General features: G+C 32.9%; 1 protein-coding gene across 3 annotated transcripts in view; it reads right to left on the bottom strand.

The window, feature by feature from the left end:
• The window catches only part of LOC132708052 (uncharacterized), a 122,709-nt gene that overhangs the window by 20,755 nt on the left and 84,281 nt on the right, over positions 1 to 17,673 (bottom strand). The window contains exons 4-6 of one of the 3 annotated variants that reach the window (XM_060680157.1): positions 11,229 to 11,314; positions 9,922 to 10,123; positions 3,853 to 4,720 (exon numbers count right to left, since the gene is read on the bottom strand). In XM_060680157.1, coding sequence (XP_060536140.1) covers positions 4,061 to 4,720; positions 9,922 to 10,123; positions 11,229 to 11,314 — 948 coding nt within the window. In that variant the 3' untranslated portion in view covers positions 3,853 to 4,060. Of the gene's footprint in view, positions 1 to 3,852; positions 4,721 to 9,921; positions 10,124 to 11,228; positions 11,315 to 17,673 lie in introns of those variants that run through there. The other 2 variants (XM_060680156.1, XM_060680159.1) reach the window with 2 other exon arrangements.

The following is a 17,673-nucleotide window of genomic DNA, read 5'->3' as shown; positions in this document are numbered from 1 at the left end:
AACAAAAGGGAAGTGAAATTTTTGGCTGCTCCGTCCTTTTAATTTTTTATAATTATTTATTTCTATTTAATTTTCTGAAAAATTAAAAAATGCAATTCGTACGTTTTCTAAATTATTTTCAAAATACGTATCTTTCAAATCTAAGGAACTTTTGTGTGAAGGTTCCTTATTTTCAATTTTAACGTTATAAAGGAAATGCGTTCTGATGGGACACGCTCCCACCGTTCTTATTTATGTATTTATTAATTTTCTATATCATGATAACATCGACATTTATAAAGTGAATGTTTTATTAACAATTATTATTATTTATTAGCAAATGTTTATATTACTGTCTTTGCTATACTGCGGCTACATATTATAAAACTTCCATACAGAGCATTTAAAACTTAAAATGCATTACACATTTTTCTTTCTCGGTCTTTTGTTAACTTAATCGAAGAGAAATAAATTTATTTTTCCTATTATGCAGGGGTCAATACAGCACTAACATTGATTGTAAAAGATTTATCCGAAAATGTTTTATTCATGTACTATTGGGAAAAGCTCCTTCGCTTTTACTGGAAGATACCTTCAGTAATTTAAATATGAATACGTCCGTTTTCTTTATATGTTGTGTGGTATTTTCTTTATATCCGCTGCACGCTACAATACTTTTCCGAAAAGTGATATAACATTTTCCACTTGACTATTTGAGGTCTTTTTTGGTCCATCTTTGCTAAAAAAGGTTAGAGAAAAAATGTTTTCATATTAATTTTTACCATATTAGCTTTTTAAAACGAAATGTGGTAAACAATGTTTTGAGATTAAGTCTCAATAAGAATAATTTAAATAGCATTAAAATACAATACAAGACTGGGGATCCCTAAAGTCTTTGTTAATTTCCACTTTTTAATACTTCAATGAAATATTTTAGTTTATAATATAATTATAATACAATTTCAACATAAATTAACATAATGACGGCAGTAGCATGCAGTTATCAAAAATAACAAAAGTAGTTTAGTGGTGGTCTTTTAGAGTCTTAATCAATCATAGCCACAATTCGCAACGGACAAATTTTACTCAACGCACGTTTTGCACTTTTATTATTATCAAAGTTCACAGTAACCATTCTGATGATGCCGTCGTCGCCAGGAAACAACTCCGAAACTTGTCCCCGTTTCCAATACAATGGCACCAAGCTCTCAACTTGAATTTTATGCGCGCCTTCTTGCTTCCATTTCTGCCAAAACTGTAGTTCGGACACGTACTCCTTGTGTCAGCTCTTCCAAAAATTTTGAACAAGCTGCTGAAACCGCCGGTATTTAGTTAGACGACTTTCCATGACATCGCTCAGGGTCAGTTCAGGAAATGACATCATGGCTCTCCCAATCAGAAAATGACCTAGTGCCAACTGTGATAGATTTTCTGGACTTGAAACCAATGGACTGATAGGAATCAAGTTCAATATTGCTTCAATCTGGTTTAACACTGTAGTAAAATCTTCGTAGTCCAGATGCGTATTGCCGATAATGCGTTTCAAATGGTACTTAAAACTCTTGACGCCTGCCTCCCAAATTCCTCCAAAATTTGGCGCTCCTAGCAGTACTGCAGTACTGCCAGTTTAGTTTTTCATTAGTTAGTTCATGTTTTATTTTTGCAGAATGAGATTTGAAAACTTCCCTTAACTCAGAATTTGCCTCTGTAAAAGTGGTTCCGTTGTCTGAAAAAATATTTAAAGGTCGCCATCATCTAGCGATAAATCCTTTTCAGACAGCTAAAAATACGTCATTATTTAAACTTGTAACTAATTCGAGATATATAGCCTTTATTGCCATGCAAATGAAAATACAAACATAAGCTTTGATTAGTTTAAATTCACGACCTTTTCTGTCCTTAAGAAATGGCCTGCATAGTCGCAATCTGTGTTTGTAAAAGGGCTGCATTGCTTTAACCTTTCTGATAGCAAGTTACTCATTAAGTAATTACAAGGTTTTGCCTTCACTTTGAAATACACATTTATGACATATTTGTCGAGATAAACTTCTGCCAGTAATGGACCCCAAATTCTCGCGAACGAAGTATAGTAGTTGTTGCGGACCGCAATGTAACAAACGCAAGTGTTTATTTGTCATGATCGATTCAGTTAATTTGTGCTTGTTATGCAAAATGATTAGATGTTTCTTTGAATATGAAACATTTGTCTTTTGTATTCGACCACCAACACATAATTTATCATATTTGTCTAAAAAAGGATGCAGTGGTAGAATACTGTTAGTACTGCTAATAAAATTTTTAGTTTTCAACTCATTAATTTGAGATCGAAAACTATTAGCTTGACAAATTTTAACTAATGATAAAAAAGAGTCGTTCATTTCAATATTCCAATCTATCAAAATTCATTCATTATTTGACCAATGAAATTTATCAAAATTTATTATTAATCAAGTTTGTGGCAGAAATTCCACGAGAAATCAAGTCGGTTGGGTTGGCCTGTGATTGCATATGATACCAATCCCCTATGTTTGTTTTCTCTTGAATTAGACGTACTCTATTTGATACGATTTTTTCAGTCACTCCAATAATAATACTTATCAATTTCTACCTTTAATGACGCTTTACTTTCTTCAATCTGTATGCTAAAACGGCCGCAGTAAGTTCTAATCTGGAATATTCACCAACGGATATAAACGCTTGCACCGTATAATTTTTTTGATGCATCGCAAAAACATGCCTAGAAAATTTTAATTCATTTAAAATACGCAAATTCTTACAAAATACAATTACAATCTTCCCACAAGTTACCTAAAACCTCTTGATCCCAAGAAGGATTTTGTTTCTAAAGTATTTGCAATAATATTTTTGGGCGAATGATTATAAGATCTACTAATCCTAAAATATAAAAAATCTGACTTGTTATGGAAAGTTGATCGTTTTGTCACGACTAAAAAATTATTGAATTCTCTTATACGGTAATGTATCGTGTCACTTTTTGCATTCTAATAAATACCTAAAGTTTTGCTATTCTTATTTTGTCCTAATTCTAATATAGTGGCGCTAAGTGACTGGTTAATGTCAAATTTGTCAAGTAATTCAAAATTATTTTCAATAACTTGACTAGTTGGTGGGTATTTTATTCAATTATCTATTTTCAATTGCAATAAACACCTGGTTGCAATGTATGGCGATGATGCCAAACCGTATGTTAATACGTTTAATTCGTAGCATACTAACTGTCCCGATTTTTCATTTTTCCAAAATATTCGATATGATCTATCAGATTTATTAACAACAATTTGCTGGTACATTTTCGAAATTTCAGAGTTCAAAACTTAAGTGTGTTTAAAAGAATACTAAATAAGTCGTTTTGTACCGTTGGACTGGAATATTGGGCATCGTTAAGCGAGAGTCCACTGTCTGTTGGCATAGATCCGTTGAATACTACTCTTAAGACCCCCACAGACGTCGTTCTTTCTTAGCAATTTTACCCGCACTGTTAAAACGGTGCGGATAAGTTGGTCAGTGTGTGGCCAAAAACTGTCCTTTTTGCTGGCGTTCAAAAATATCTGCCACTGCTTGATTTTAACCGGCTGTTTTAAACGCGTTCGTTCAAGTCTGTCAGTGTGTGGTGGGAAAACGGTTAAGAAGGACAGTTATTAATATTGGTGACGAAGCAAGTAGCAGTGAGGTAAGTATTACAAAAGGTTCTATTAAATGTTGAAAATTCCAAAATAAACTTACCGATCAAAAAGGCACCTAATTATATAAATGTAGCCATGTAAATAACCTTGTCCAAGCATATTTAAAACTGTTTAGGCACTTTTTTCACCGGAGTATTTATTTAAGGGATTTTAAAAATATTTAAAAATTACAGTTCTTTTTACTAATATATATATTTTTTCATGATAAATATGCGATTAAAAATTTATTTCAAGATGATTTAGACAAAGTTTTGTTGCCAGGGTACTGATCCCTTATTATGAAAGTTAGCCATAAATAAATTACGCACTCTTTTTCCTTCTTCAGATGCATGTCTGTTTGTGTCCACGTTGTAAATTATCAAATGCCTGTTTTGTATTTAAACCACTTTCAATGAGTCTTGATCTTCTGAATAAAAACAAGTTGAGGGTGCGTAATTTTCATGGCGCTTCCTAATCAGAATGTTATGTAGAATGCAGCAAGTCATAACGATTTTATCAATATTTTCTATTTTGAAATTAATTGCAGTGTGGAAGATTCTGAATCTGGCCACCATTATTCCAAATGCATTTTCTATTACCCGGCGTGCTCTGGATAGACTATAATTGAATATTCTTCTTTCTCTATTCAATTCTTTTTGGCTGAATGGTTTTAAAAAAATATTTCTAAATGAGAAAGCATCATCTCCAATGAAGACGTAGGGCAATGTTTCATTACTATTATTTGTTTTACAGGGATTTGGTAATTTAAGAGTTCCACTTATAAGCTTTTCATAGAATAGAGTGTTTTCTATAACGCCACCATCAGATACTCTTCCGTTTGTGTCACAATCGCACATGATGAATTCACAATTCGTATTGGCGATCGCCATTAATACGATACTGTGTCTGGCTTTATAACTCCAATAAAAAGAACCGCTGTTAGGAGGTGGTATTATATTTATGTGCTTGCCATCTACGGCTCCTAAGCAATGAAGAAAGTTCCACTTTTGTTCGTATGTTTGGGCTATGGTTTGCCCATCCTCTTCGGTACTGGGAAACTGAAATAAAAAACCTAATCAATATACTTTTTAGTGATTCAAAGTAAGGTATTTTAACATAATGCTTTTCCCTTCTAGGATGGATCTAACTACACTCCCAAGCAATCCCCGACATCTCCTTTTGAAATTGATGTTGCAGATCGATCGCAGTCGGTATCTTCCAATAATCCTTCAGCACCGAGCTCAGTAAGGTCTTCCAATAGCATAAAAAAGCGGCGCGTTAAGGAGAGAGCTGACGAAGTTTTGGAAAAAGTAAATGCAAAACTCGATATGCATGAGCAAGAAGACAGGTTTACTATGGTAGGAAAAAATGTTTCCAATAAATTACGAGATTTACCTCCTGATGCTGCTTTAATGGCGGAAAAATGTATATCCGATATTCTATTTGAAGCTGCACTGGAAAACATTTCAAGACATACCAAAATGTCGCTAACAGAAAAAATGTCAGGAAATAGGTTACCACAAGAGTTTGCTACAAATCCTATTAACGTAAACTACCATAATCAGCGACATGATAGTTCAAGCTCCCATCAAACTGATTTGGATTACAGAGAAAACTACCAAGCTACATCTCAGATACTACTATCCTCAAATGATGCAAGATACTTTTGGAATTTTTTTTACCTGAGTATTAATAATTAGTTATACAGGATGTATGTATGTATCTTTAAAAAGTTCTATTTTTTTGTTGTGTTTTTAGAAATGTATTTTTAGTTGGATACTTTTATCGCCCTTTTAAAGAATAAATAATATTTTCTTACCTTTATGTGTAATGGTAATGGTGTTTTAAAACAGAATATATGGCACTGCACTTTTCTGGTATAATTTGCCCAAGGGCCTGGGGTGATATAGCCACTGAAAATTTTAGATCTTCGTGACTCCTTCCCGTAGCTAGAAATGTTAGTGTGGCGGTGAGACGTTCATGTGGTGGAATACTTCGTCTCATTACGGTGTCTTGTTTTTCCATCAGAGAGCAGTTCCAAATACGTTTCTTCGTCCATCCGCAGTTAATTAAACCAATCTCACGGTTCTAATCGTAATTAATTCAAAAGATTAACATGTGAAAATTGTCTTCGCTTGAGTAACCATTCTTTAACCATTTGGAACGTTATTTTATAGAATATTTTATTTTAATTGCAACTGCGACCGCCACTGCTAACATACATACATCATACAGAACAACGCGTATCTGTAGGGGGAAGTCGTTGTTCGTGTTTAACCGTGCTGTTTTACCCGTGCGGGTAAAATTGCTAAAAAAGAAGGACGTCTGTGGTTCTAACACTTTTTGTTTTTATAACTGCATGATGACTAATGATGACTAATAATATACATTAGAGACGAAAAGTTCATAAATATCTTCGGTTAATGGGGTCAGGTGTCCCAAACGCTCATATTCAGCCATACAATCAGAATATTCTCTTTTTAAACTACTATCTTTAGAGAGACGTCGCTCTAAAAAGTCCAAATTTATTAACTCTCTCTCTTTTGAATTACCTACATCGTTTAAATTGTCTTTAAATGAAATTTTAACAATAAAACGCTCGTCGTCGCGACGCTGTGCGTGTTTATTAAAATGTGACTCACAAAAATCATTGTCCTTGGATGTGTCAGCATATTCCTCGATCTCCCAAAATTTCACTAAGTTATTGATATCCGAGTTTATTTCATCATCAATCGACTAACAAGAAACTGCTTAAAACTTAATTTCGGCCCCTATAATTCAACCTAACCTTGTTGCTTGTAGTGTCAAATGTATATCTAATTTAATTTGGTTCATTAACAAAATATCATAGAAAAAGGTCCCACCGCATAAAATGTCAATTTTTTGTCCTGACAGAATTCGGGATCCGCGAGTCTTACGTCCGTCAGAATTGTTAATTTGGTAGGATCAAAACTACACATGGGTATCGGCTGTGTAATTCTCGACAGAATTAAACAATTAATTTATTTTGAATATCCCCCGCTCAGCGAATTTAACTTGACTTTAGTAGTGCAACTCGTACAAATAGAATTGCTATTCCCTACACCTGCAACCGCAAAATTTACTTGTTGCTCCTCGCCCTTAATTTTTTGACAAAAAGTTTGAGTTATACAATTCGATTGTGATCCAGCATCTTGTAAAAATGTAGCTTTGTGATTAAAATTGTTGACTGTTATTAACACTGACGTCGTGGTTAATGCGTAAATGCTACAATTCTCGAAATTTTGCTTTGTTTAAACTTGCGTGGCGATAACTAGGTTCCGCTCGTATTTCGCGCCCTCATTCGTTTTTTGTCCTGCGTCGCTTTCCTCCGCTGGCCGCGTCAGCCTTTGCGGCAGGTTGCCGCCGCCGCCATCCAGACTAGGCCTACTATGCTTGTAATCCGCCAGACTTGTCTGCCCGTCTCAATGCAATAAACTATTTAAATGTTTCCAACAATTTTTACACTTTTTTACATTCGTGAACAGTATGACTACAACTACAAATAGTTTAAATATAACTTTAGCCTTTTTGTCTGGACATTCTTTTTTTTAAATCGAAATTTAAAATGGTGTGGTGTGGTGTGGACACCAAAATTTTTATCAATGCTTGATAAATGCGAATTCGTGGCTTTTGTTTTGAATTTAGAATATTTTTTTAAATAACTACCATAACTTTACTAACTTTACTAACTTTTCTAATAATTCGCATTTTGCTTTCAAAAATGTTTTAATGTCATCTAGGGTAGGAAGTTCATCTTGACATTTATAAGTTTCCCAATCACGCATTGTACGGCTATCAAATTTACTAGAGAGCAAATAGATTAACAGCATTGACCATTCTTTTGTAGGTTGACCTAATGCTTCTAAACTACAAATGTTCGGACATAATTAAAAACAATTAGTTTATTATTTTCGTATCTTTGATCTAACATTGACAACGCGATCTTGTAGTTTCATTCTGTTACTTTTATTTTGAGCGGCCTCACCTTCTAAGTGCGTGCGTAAATAGTAGAATTTTTGTAGTGTATCCAGTGACAGATTTTTTTCTATTATGGACGAAAATGCATCGCGAAATTCTAGATATTTGTCAAACGATCCCGCAAATTTTGGCAACTTTAATTCCGGCAACTTTATTGAAAAGGCAAACCCTGAATTTTGTGGAACATTTATTTGCGATTCTGAATTAATAATTACTGAACTAATAACTTCATTGGCATAGTATATTATGCAACAAGTGCGGTAAACAGCGTTCGACTCACGAGTCAATAAACGAGTGTGTTAAAAAGTTTACCGAACGTGTAGCATACTATACTTTTTGTACGACTGTTAGTGTTTGGGTACATTTTCTCAAAACAACACGAATATATTCACTGACATGACCGTCAGAACTGACAAACATCAAAATTCAAAGCGTGGGAAATATCTCCGAAATCATCCGATTGCTCCCAAACCCGTGCGGTAAAATCCCGGAAATGTCCGAAGTGGCTCGGATTCGTGGGAAACGAAACTAACGTGGTAACGTGACGCTTCCCGCACGCTAGATCGGTGCGTAATTAGGTATTTTACAGACGGGAGTAGAAAATAGTATATTATGCATTAAGTGCGGTAAACGGCATTTGACTCGCGAGTTTATTTGACATGAACAGAGCGCAGCGGAGCGAGTTTTTAATAAACGAGTGAGTAAAAAGTTTACCGAACGTGTTGCGTACTATACTTTTTCTACGACCGTTAGTTTTTGGGTACATTTTCGCAAAACACGAATACATTTACTGACATGACTGTTAGAATTGACAAACTTCAAAATTCAAAGCGTGGGAAATATCTCCGAAAACATTCGATTGGTCCCAAACCCGTGCGGTAAAATCCCGGAAATGTCCTAAATGACACTTTCCGCATGCTAGGTTGAGGTATAATTAGGTATTTTTCAGATTATTTATAAGTAAAAACGAGATAATAGTATGTTATGCAAGAAGTGCGGTAAACGGCATTTGATTCACGAGTTTATTTGACTCGAGCGGAGCGAGCGTTTAATAAAGGAGTGACTTAAAAAGTTTACCGAAAGTATTGCATACTATACTTTTTCTACGACCGTTAGTTTTTGGGTATATTTTCGCAAAACAACACGAATACATTCACTGACATGACCGTCAGAATTGACAAACGTCAAAATTCAAAGCGTGAGAAGTATCTCCGAAAACATCCGTGCCGTAAAATTCCGGAAATGTCCGAAGTGGCTCGCAATCGTGGGAAACGAAACTGACGTGGTAAAGTGACGCTTAACGCATGCTAGATCGGTGGGTAACTAAGTATTTTACAGACGGGAGTAGAAAAATATCTTTGATAAACAATATTGCATTCGGTTTCAAATAGTTCTCTTTCGGTATATTCGGAATGCTGGTCTGCAATCAATATACTAATATCTTCATTACTTTCAATTACGCATTCTATATCATTTTGATATTGTGAAAATTCATTAAATAGTGGCTGCGACCTTTCTAATCTCAAATTTAACTCATTTAATTTGTGTTTGTCAATCGCTTGGAGATTTAGAGCTTCCAAGAATTCTTTGAATCGTGTCAAGTTGGATATTACTTGACCGCGCTTAATTCTTAATCTCTTTAACTCTTCCATAGTTCAACTTGGTTATTTTAACAACTACCGTGTCAGGCAAATTGCAACTACCGTGTTAGGCTTTTTAATTGAAGAGAGACATGGAACAAACTCACTGTTTCTGGTCGTACTTCTGTGCTTAAGTATCCGGTGAGCGTTGTCACTACCACATCTACGTGAGGTTTACATTGCTGTTTGGACGGATTTTTGATGCTGATTCTTAATTACATCCCGGGTCTACAGGACCAAAAATATGCGCGAGTTTCTTCAAAGTGGACTGTATAATCATGAGGCACTAGTTCTGCAGATTGTAACTTTATTTGAAAACACAGAGAAAAACCTAATACACAATTCTTCGAAGCCTGTCAGTTTCTTTTCAATTTTACATTATTGAAATGATTGAAAATGAGAGGACGATAACAACAGAGAGTATAACCAAGAGCGAATAACCAAGGGCCCTTATACGTCATTTTGTTACACTTTATGACGGACTGACCGGGCTTTCAATGGTGAGCCATCTATTTACCTTACCACTAAACACGATTCAAAACAATTAGAATATTCTATAGATCTCTAGTTTGGAAGTGCGCCAAAACTTTAAAATATATGAAGTGAAAGTGTCAAATTACCTGATAGTAGTAGCTTCCTACTCGTATGGGCACAAACGGTTCTTCCCAGTAAATCATGAATGCACCTTCTTCGGCATTGACAGCAACTTTGACCTTGAACGGCTGCAGAAAAGCCGGTACTTTGTACATCATAGGTCCTACGGCCTTGGCACCAGGGAAATTGTTAGACACTCTAACTTCATATTCATCACCGTAAGACACGCTAAAAGACTTTAAAGTTAATGGCCAATAATAAATATCTGTCCGACAGAAATATAACATTGAATAAAGGAAGCAGTTGAGGTAGCTGTTGAGCATGCCTCCTTGCTTTTGCCTAGTAACAGATCAAACTAATACATAATAGAGGTGTTGTTTGTTTGTTCTGCTTTTGCCTTTGTAAAAATAACCTGCTTCATATATGTAGGTTTGCTTATTATTTGTCTAGAAATAAACACAGTCCGACTTTGTGGCAAATTAAACAAAACTGTATTTTCTCTTATTTACGCTGCATCTCCTACAACAACTTCGTCGACACTTGGTATATGGACAATCATAATTAGTCTACGACCCGCCTTTCGTCTTTTTAAAGAAAAAGAGTACTCGGCACAGCTTTCCGCGTTACCCACGTCTTTTATGTCTTTTTCGTCTAACCTTCTAATAGCTAATGCCCGTGGTTAAGCGTCGTGACCTATTTTTAACCTTTCGTTAAAATAAATAATGTAAACATAGCCTTTTATAATTGAACGCAGAATAACAAACAAACAAATACCGTGCTAGCGAAAAATAAACTAAAGGATATGATATTTTATCTACATATATATTTAAATTTTCTTATTGTTATAAAGTCACCATGCTTAAAAAAGATTGGTTAATTTTTCAAAATAACTATACATGACAAATCTGCTTAATGTTTGTAGCACATTATAACAAGTAGATTTACATTTGCGCAATCAAATAACATTTAATTGATGTTTTTTTAATTAATGCGTATTTACTGTATTGTTTTATATTCTTGCATTCTGTAATCTTGTGAACCTTGGTTTACAAAAAAAATTGAACGTATTTCTCAGAATACTTTGTCAAAGTGTAGGCTGATTAGTTGATTAGCCACATAAAAAAATAGAAATTAGCATTAGCATCATATGTAAAATATTTAAAATTCTCTTTAAATGGACAACATTCTCACTAAATAGAGTAATTTCCAAAAATGTAAGCGATTTAAAATTTTCTACCAGTCTTCAATAACCAACCGGCAATGATTTCTTCAAACAATTAATTATTTCTCTGTTTCTGTTAGAGGCCATCTCTGATGAAAATTAGGACCTTACCCGAGCTTGTAAATTAAATCCGTCCGCTTGTTGGGGGGAAACGTAATAATCTTATAGCGAGACATATTTTTCTCAAAAACAGAAAGCTGAAACAAAAGAAAAAAATGTTAACCTTGATAAAAAATAAAGAATATAGAATTTGTTAAACCATCGATTATCAGTGTCTCCATAATTTAACTTATAACTGATACAAGAATATACTACCCAAAAACGAAAATGTCTTCTTGATTTAATCCGTATTTTACTGACATATGGTAATTTTCTTGGCGATATTGTCAACAAATCGATATATAAAATATAGAACAAAAAAAAGCTGAAAACTGGTTTAAAATATTGATCATCAAACTTTATCAATCTATTGCCTTGATGAATTATTTTGCTTTATAGATAGATAGATTAGATAGATAAATAGATAGATAGATAGAGAGATAGATTTATTCTTAACTATTTTTGTACAAAGTACATTATAGCAAGTCAGAGTAATAATATTGTACAATATTAAAAATAGAGTTTAAGTATAAAAAGTAAAACAATTAAATATAAACACTACGTTACAATATAACAACAAATATAAACAACAATACATTTTATATACAAAAAAAGAACAAAGAGACAAAGATAAAAACACTAAAAGAGGTAATATACTGCTGATCAATTTTTTCGGACACACCTTGAATATTAATATGAAACACACTAAAGCTGTTTTTAAAGTCCTTAACATTAATTGTCCTCTGCGTTAAAAAATGTTGTAAGGTCTGGGAATTTACGTCATCCCACCTGTCAAGATCTATATGCGTGCTTATCTGAGTGACGTTTCAGTCTTCCCTCTGTGAAAAAAAAAGATTTACACAAGTTCCCGTCGGCCACAAAGAAGGTTCCGTGGATTGTTCGTAGTGGTCTATATCTATAGTGACTTTGAATGACGAATAATAGTTGGGGTGCCGCGAATTTAGTTTTTCGGATTTTACCTTGGGAAATATCGGAGATAAATAGTTGGTAAGGTCTTCAATAGTTGTCTCTGGGTGTAACTATATACATGAAGAAAAGCTAGAGAATCTGATGTTTTCAAAGAGCAAGTAGTTGTCTATTGCTCCCAACTACAACATTTATTTCAGAACGTCGTTTATATTGGTTGCGTTTATTTTATTTATTCTTTGATTTATAGATGTGCCACAATTTTTGCTTTATATTTTTTTATTGCTTGTTCGGATTTTTTGTTGTTGTTGGGTATTATAGGCAAGTCGCCACCTAAATACAATGTAACATCTAATTTTTGTACTAATATTCAGTGAATGTCTTTGGAGAATGAAAACATCTTATTGGCACATATGAACTTGGTATTATAAGAACTAAGCACCTTCATTGCATTGTAAAAAGAATTTCACTAATATAAATTGTTTGTTGATAAGTGGATTATTTAGATGTACTAAGCGTCACAATTTGATTTTAATAAGTTTCAATTTATGCCGGAATTTATAAACCTGAAATTTACTAACTACGCAAACTTATGCAAAGTTCCGGAATGCAGCCGCTGTTCTGATGTTCAGTCCGCGTACTTGTTAAGCTACTTTACCGAGTTGCGTCAACAGAGTTGGTTCTTTTTAGCTTTTTTTGGGATCCTAATTGTAATATGCAGCGTGAATTTATTGAAACGAATCTAAAACTAGCCAAAATATTTCAGTGAATGTGAAAAAAAATTACGCCCAGCACGATCTTCATTTGAGAAGTATCCCAAAATTATCCTTCTTTAAAAACTTCCAACCATTCAACCAAAATTCACAAAATTATCATCAATAACTGCCTACCACACTTGATGACTAGTATAAACGAAACCACAATCCAAACTAACTGAGACTAGTAACATTGTGACCAATGATACTGATTAGATTTCTCTATAATAGTCGTCTGTAATTAGGAGTTGTATGGAATTCACGTTTTGAAAATTTAATGATGACCTCTTAATAAACCCCAATATTATATAAGCCTTTGAAATTATGTTGGACACATGATTGTTAAATGTAAAGCCGCTTTCGAAGAGCACGCCAAGGTCTTTAACATTTGATACCGGCTTTAGGTTTTCATTCATCCAAGTATATTCGTAAACTAAAGCATCAAGGAGGCAGTGAAACGAGATTTTGAGAGATTGGGATCCATACTATTCAAGTGACACCATCGGGACAACCAGGATTACAGAAAAATATTTCGCCGAATTTAGCTGTTTAGTAGTTTTAAGTTAAAAGATAAGTTATAATTCATGAATAGGACAAGTCAAATAACAGTAGTAATAAAGAACGCGTGTATATCTCTTTTCAAAGTGACTTTATCTTTGTAGATAACCACTGTACTCCAACAACATAAAAAATTGAACTAACCTTGCACAGGTATGTATCTTGATCTAAAGGAAAATGCTATTGCGTTAAAGTCTAATCCGGTAATTTTGTAGTTGCGCATTTTGTTTCAAATTGATGCAATAATCGTCAATGGTGTTGGGGATTTGTGTAGATTTTAGCCGTTCATTTCCGATTTCTAAATGCAAATCAACCTGTCGTCCTATCATTTATAATTTACACAAATCCGATTACCATGGGCTTAGGCGGGATCATTCAGGCTATACCTATCTAAACAACGTGTTTTTTAACTGCTGCCAGAATATCAATTCGTATTTGATTTCGGAGATTTACTTTAACCCGCAATTTCATTGGGGTTTGTTAATACTGGGTCAAGCTTGGCATTTGTGTGTGTGCGTTTTAGCGCAAGTTATCGACAATCGGATGTTTTTCGAAGATATTTAAAATGCTGACGTTTGTCAATTTTCATCGTTTTGCATATGTTCATGACGGTTGTAAAAACATAATATGTAACATATCTAAAAATTCGTGACTAAAGTGTCGCTTAACTTTTTGGATACTATATTATTATAAATTTCAATTTAAATGAACCCAGTAAACTAGAGAGCGTTATATGTAGGTAATTTTATTTTGCTTCTTCTTCTTCTTCTTTCCTGACCTTAGAACTCAGTGTAGGTCTTAGCCGTATCCACTTTTTCTCTCCACCTCGTACGACTTTATACTTTCGTTCCCCAATTCTGGATAAGTCGGCTGCATCCTTCCATTTTTACTGGATTAGCATTGCATCTTCCATCCGGTCATTTAAAAAATAATGTCATTATTAATCTGTGGTCTTGTGATCTTACCAAATGACGTGTTCATCTAATTCGATTAGCTTGTATTAGCTTATATTTGAAAGAAAGGTGCTGAGAATGATATTTGGACTCCAAAAAGACGGAGCACCGCTATGACAGTAAAAATATAATCCGGGTATATATATTACTCAAACCACATAAGCGATAGTTTCATCGATTATGGCAGAAATATTAAAAATTGTAATATAAAAAAAAACACTTTCTACTTACTAAAAATTGATGGTTCGATTACCCATACCATTCGAAGTAACAACAAATGCATCCATAGACATAAGAATAACACTGAATTGTCGTTGTTTTGATAGATTTGCCATAACGAAGTCATTCAGAATTTCTTCTTTTACTTAGAATTTTTTTTATTTAAAACTCTTTAGTGTTAGCAAAGTGTATCCCAAAACCAAATGGATTACGTCATAAAGGCCATTGGAGCCTCTAAAATCTAAATCTGCATAAGGCTTACTACCAACTAGAATAACAAATTCGATTTGGGCCAAGAAACTACTTATAATGCTTGGCGTGTGTTAGGATATTCGAGAAAAATAATTTATGGCGAAAATTATAAAACTTTCCACCATTTAGGTAAAATATCCAATGAAAACCTTTCTGGCAGTTCAATGAACGAAATAGAGGCCGAATCGAAACCAGTGTTTATCCGACGTGGTCCGAAGTGGCAATCAGATTAAGCCTATCGATAAAAGTAGAAAAGTTCAATATTACATCTCTCGTGAAAATACCTTATTCAAATGGCATTGTAAAACCATCTAGCATAAAAATATTTCAAAAATATACCTTTTTTTCTATTCCCATTTCTGAAACACCCAAATATGTACAGATCAAATATTCGAAAAGTGGCACGTTAAGAGGTCATATTCGTTACCCACGGTTACAAGCCATTTCGTACATTTGCAGTACATTCGTCATAAAAGGATATTATGCAATAAACTATTTCAGACAAACTTGTTTGCATGAAACTTAAACGTGTCTATAAATTAATCAAAATCAACTCCAGTTGGCAAACTTTTAGTCACACTCAAGCATATTTAAAAAAATAGGAATTACTATTTTAAGTAATCCTAACATTTATGTTTAATGATGCAATTTCAAAAAAATGTTTTGCAAGGGTAAACGTCAATAATAATAATAATACACATATTAGAAAATTCTAATTCATAGGATGCAAAAGACCTGCACATATACCTCTATATGGTACAGAAAATGATTTAATATGATTTTTAATAATATCCTCACATAAAGTTTCTCAATTCCTTAAAATATTCCTTTATGCACGGAGTGCATACGATGCCACTTTGGAACCGATTGGATGTTTTCGGTGAATATTTAAAACAAAAGTATTTTGACGTTTGTTAGTCTTTAATCACTTGATGAGTGTTTTTATGCTGTTTTGAAAAAATATAAGTATACTTTTTTATAGTCTTTGGGAAAGTTAATAGCGAAGACTTTATAAAAATATCTTTATTTGGAATGCAATGGACCATTCTTCATCTTAACTAATAGCGGTGATTGATTGATACAGTTTTTTTATAATAATCATACATTGTGGTGGTTGAAGGTTGATTAATTAATTCAATTGTTGTCTGGTTAGGACAGGAGAAGGAAACATTTTCTTCTGAAGATAGATTGAGGATAATAGAATTACTCTGTAGTTGAGCGGTTGAAGTATTATTATAATAGATAGGTGTGATTGGACAATGATGATCTTTAAGATATATAGAATTAATTATACAGGGTTCATCTTTATTAAGTTGAGTTTTTGAATATAAGGAGATTTCTTCTATTTTTATACATTTTTGAAGAAGTCGTTTGGGTATATTAAAACATAAGCATTTTTAAGGATTACTATTTGATTATTTATAGGAATTGTGTATTGTGTATACATAATACAGTGTGTATACATAAGTTAACATTGAAATCTGTGGCAAAGTCATATGGACTTTAATTAGTTCTTTCTTTATAGTTACATATGCATATGCGACTTCATAATATTTGAATGTATTTTCAAAAATGATTGTATTTTTCTCATTTATCTTAGGAAGAGGATACCTATCATAGACTGTTTTTTCATTGAGTTTCCTGTAATCAATGACGACTCGCCATTTTTTTTTGTCCGGAGGCGTCCATCATTTTATGGGCTAGTGAAAACAGGAGAACTCCATGGAGGATTTGGTGGTTGTATAATTTTATCGTTAAACAGTTGTGATATTTGTGTATTAATTTTTTCTTTATGTGGTAGCTGTAATTTTAGTATATAACGGAATTTCTTCGATAGCTTTGATACATGTTTAACAAGAAAAAGAAAGTTTATTTCCAGGATTATATAAAATATTATTATATTTATGAATTAGTTTAAATAATTGTTTCTGCTTTTCTGAACTTACACGTTCGTGGTTTTAAATCAATTTTCTCCTAGCTACGTGTTGTTTTTTGATTATTTTGCATTTTGAAATTACACAATCCACAATTAGCTCCTCTAAAGGTTCTAACGGTAAATGATCGTTTACTGTTATGGAAATACAAGGGTTTCATTTGAATGACTTCAAATATCAAGAAAATACATCCCTTCTTTTATTTTTACTAGAGTTGTTTGAGTTTCAATATTAAATAAAATAAGCCATTAGACAAGAACTGTGTTATGGAAGGTTAGCTTGAATCGTTACTTTCAGAATTTATATATATATATATATATATATATATATATATATATATATATATATATATATATATATATATATATATATATATATATATATATATATAAATATATATATATATATATATATATATATATATATATATATATATATATATATATATATATATATATATATATATATATATATATATATATATATATATATATATATATATATATATATATATATATATATATATATATATATTTATATTTATATATATATATATATATATATATATATATATATATATATATATATATATATATATATATATATATATATCCCACTATCTTCCAAGCGTCCGTACATTAACAATTTGCTATTTTCCGAGCGTCCGTCTACAACCGGGCGTCCATATATGGACGCCCGGATGCAGCGCTATAGAAACGGTATATAGAAGATCTAAGTAGTCTAAATTAAAATTTTCACAAAGACGCTACGATCATAGTAAACTGATTTTTCTTGTATATTGTTAGTTCAGCTGTATACCCGGTAGAGGCGCGAGACCCAGCCTCTGTATATTTTACAA

Source organism: Cylas formicarius, unplaced genomic scaffold, assembly GCF_029955315.1.
Source record: "Cylas formicarius isolate icCylForm1 unplaced genomic scaffold, icCylForm1.1 PGA_scaffold_10__41_contigs__length_53128322, whole genome shotgun sequence".
NCBI classification, from domain to species: domain Eukaryota; kingdom Metazoa; phylum Arthropoda; class Insecta; order Coleoptera; family Brentidae; genus Cylas; species Cylas formicarius.
Note: the sequence above shows the minus strand (reverse complement) of the source record. Positions and strands in the feature narration are given on the sequence as shown.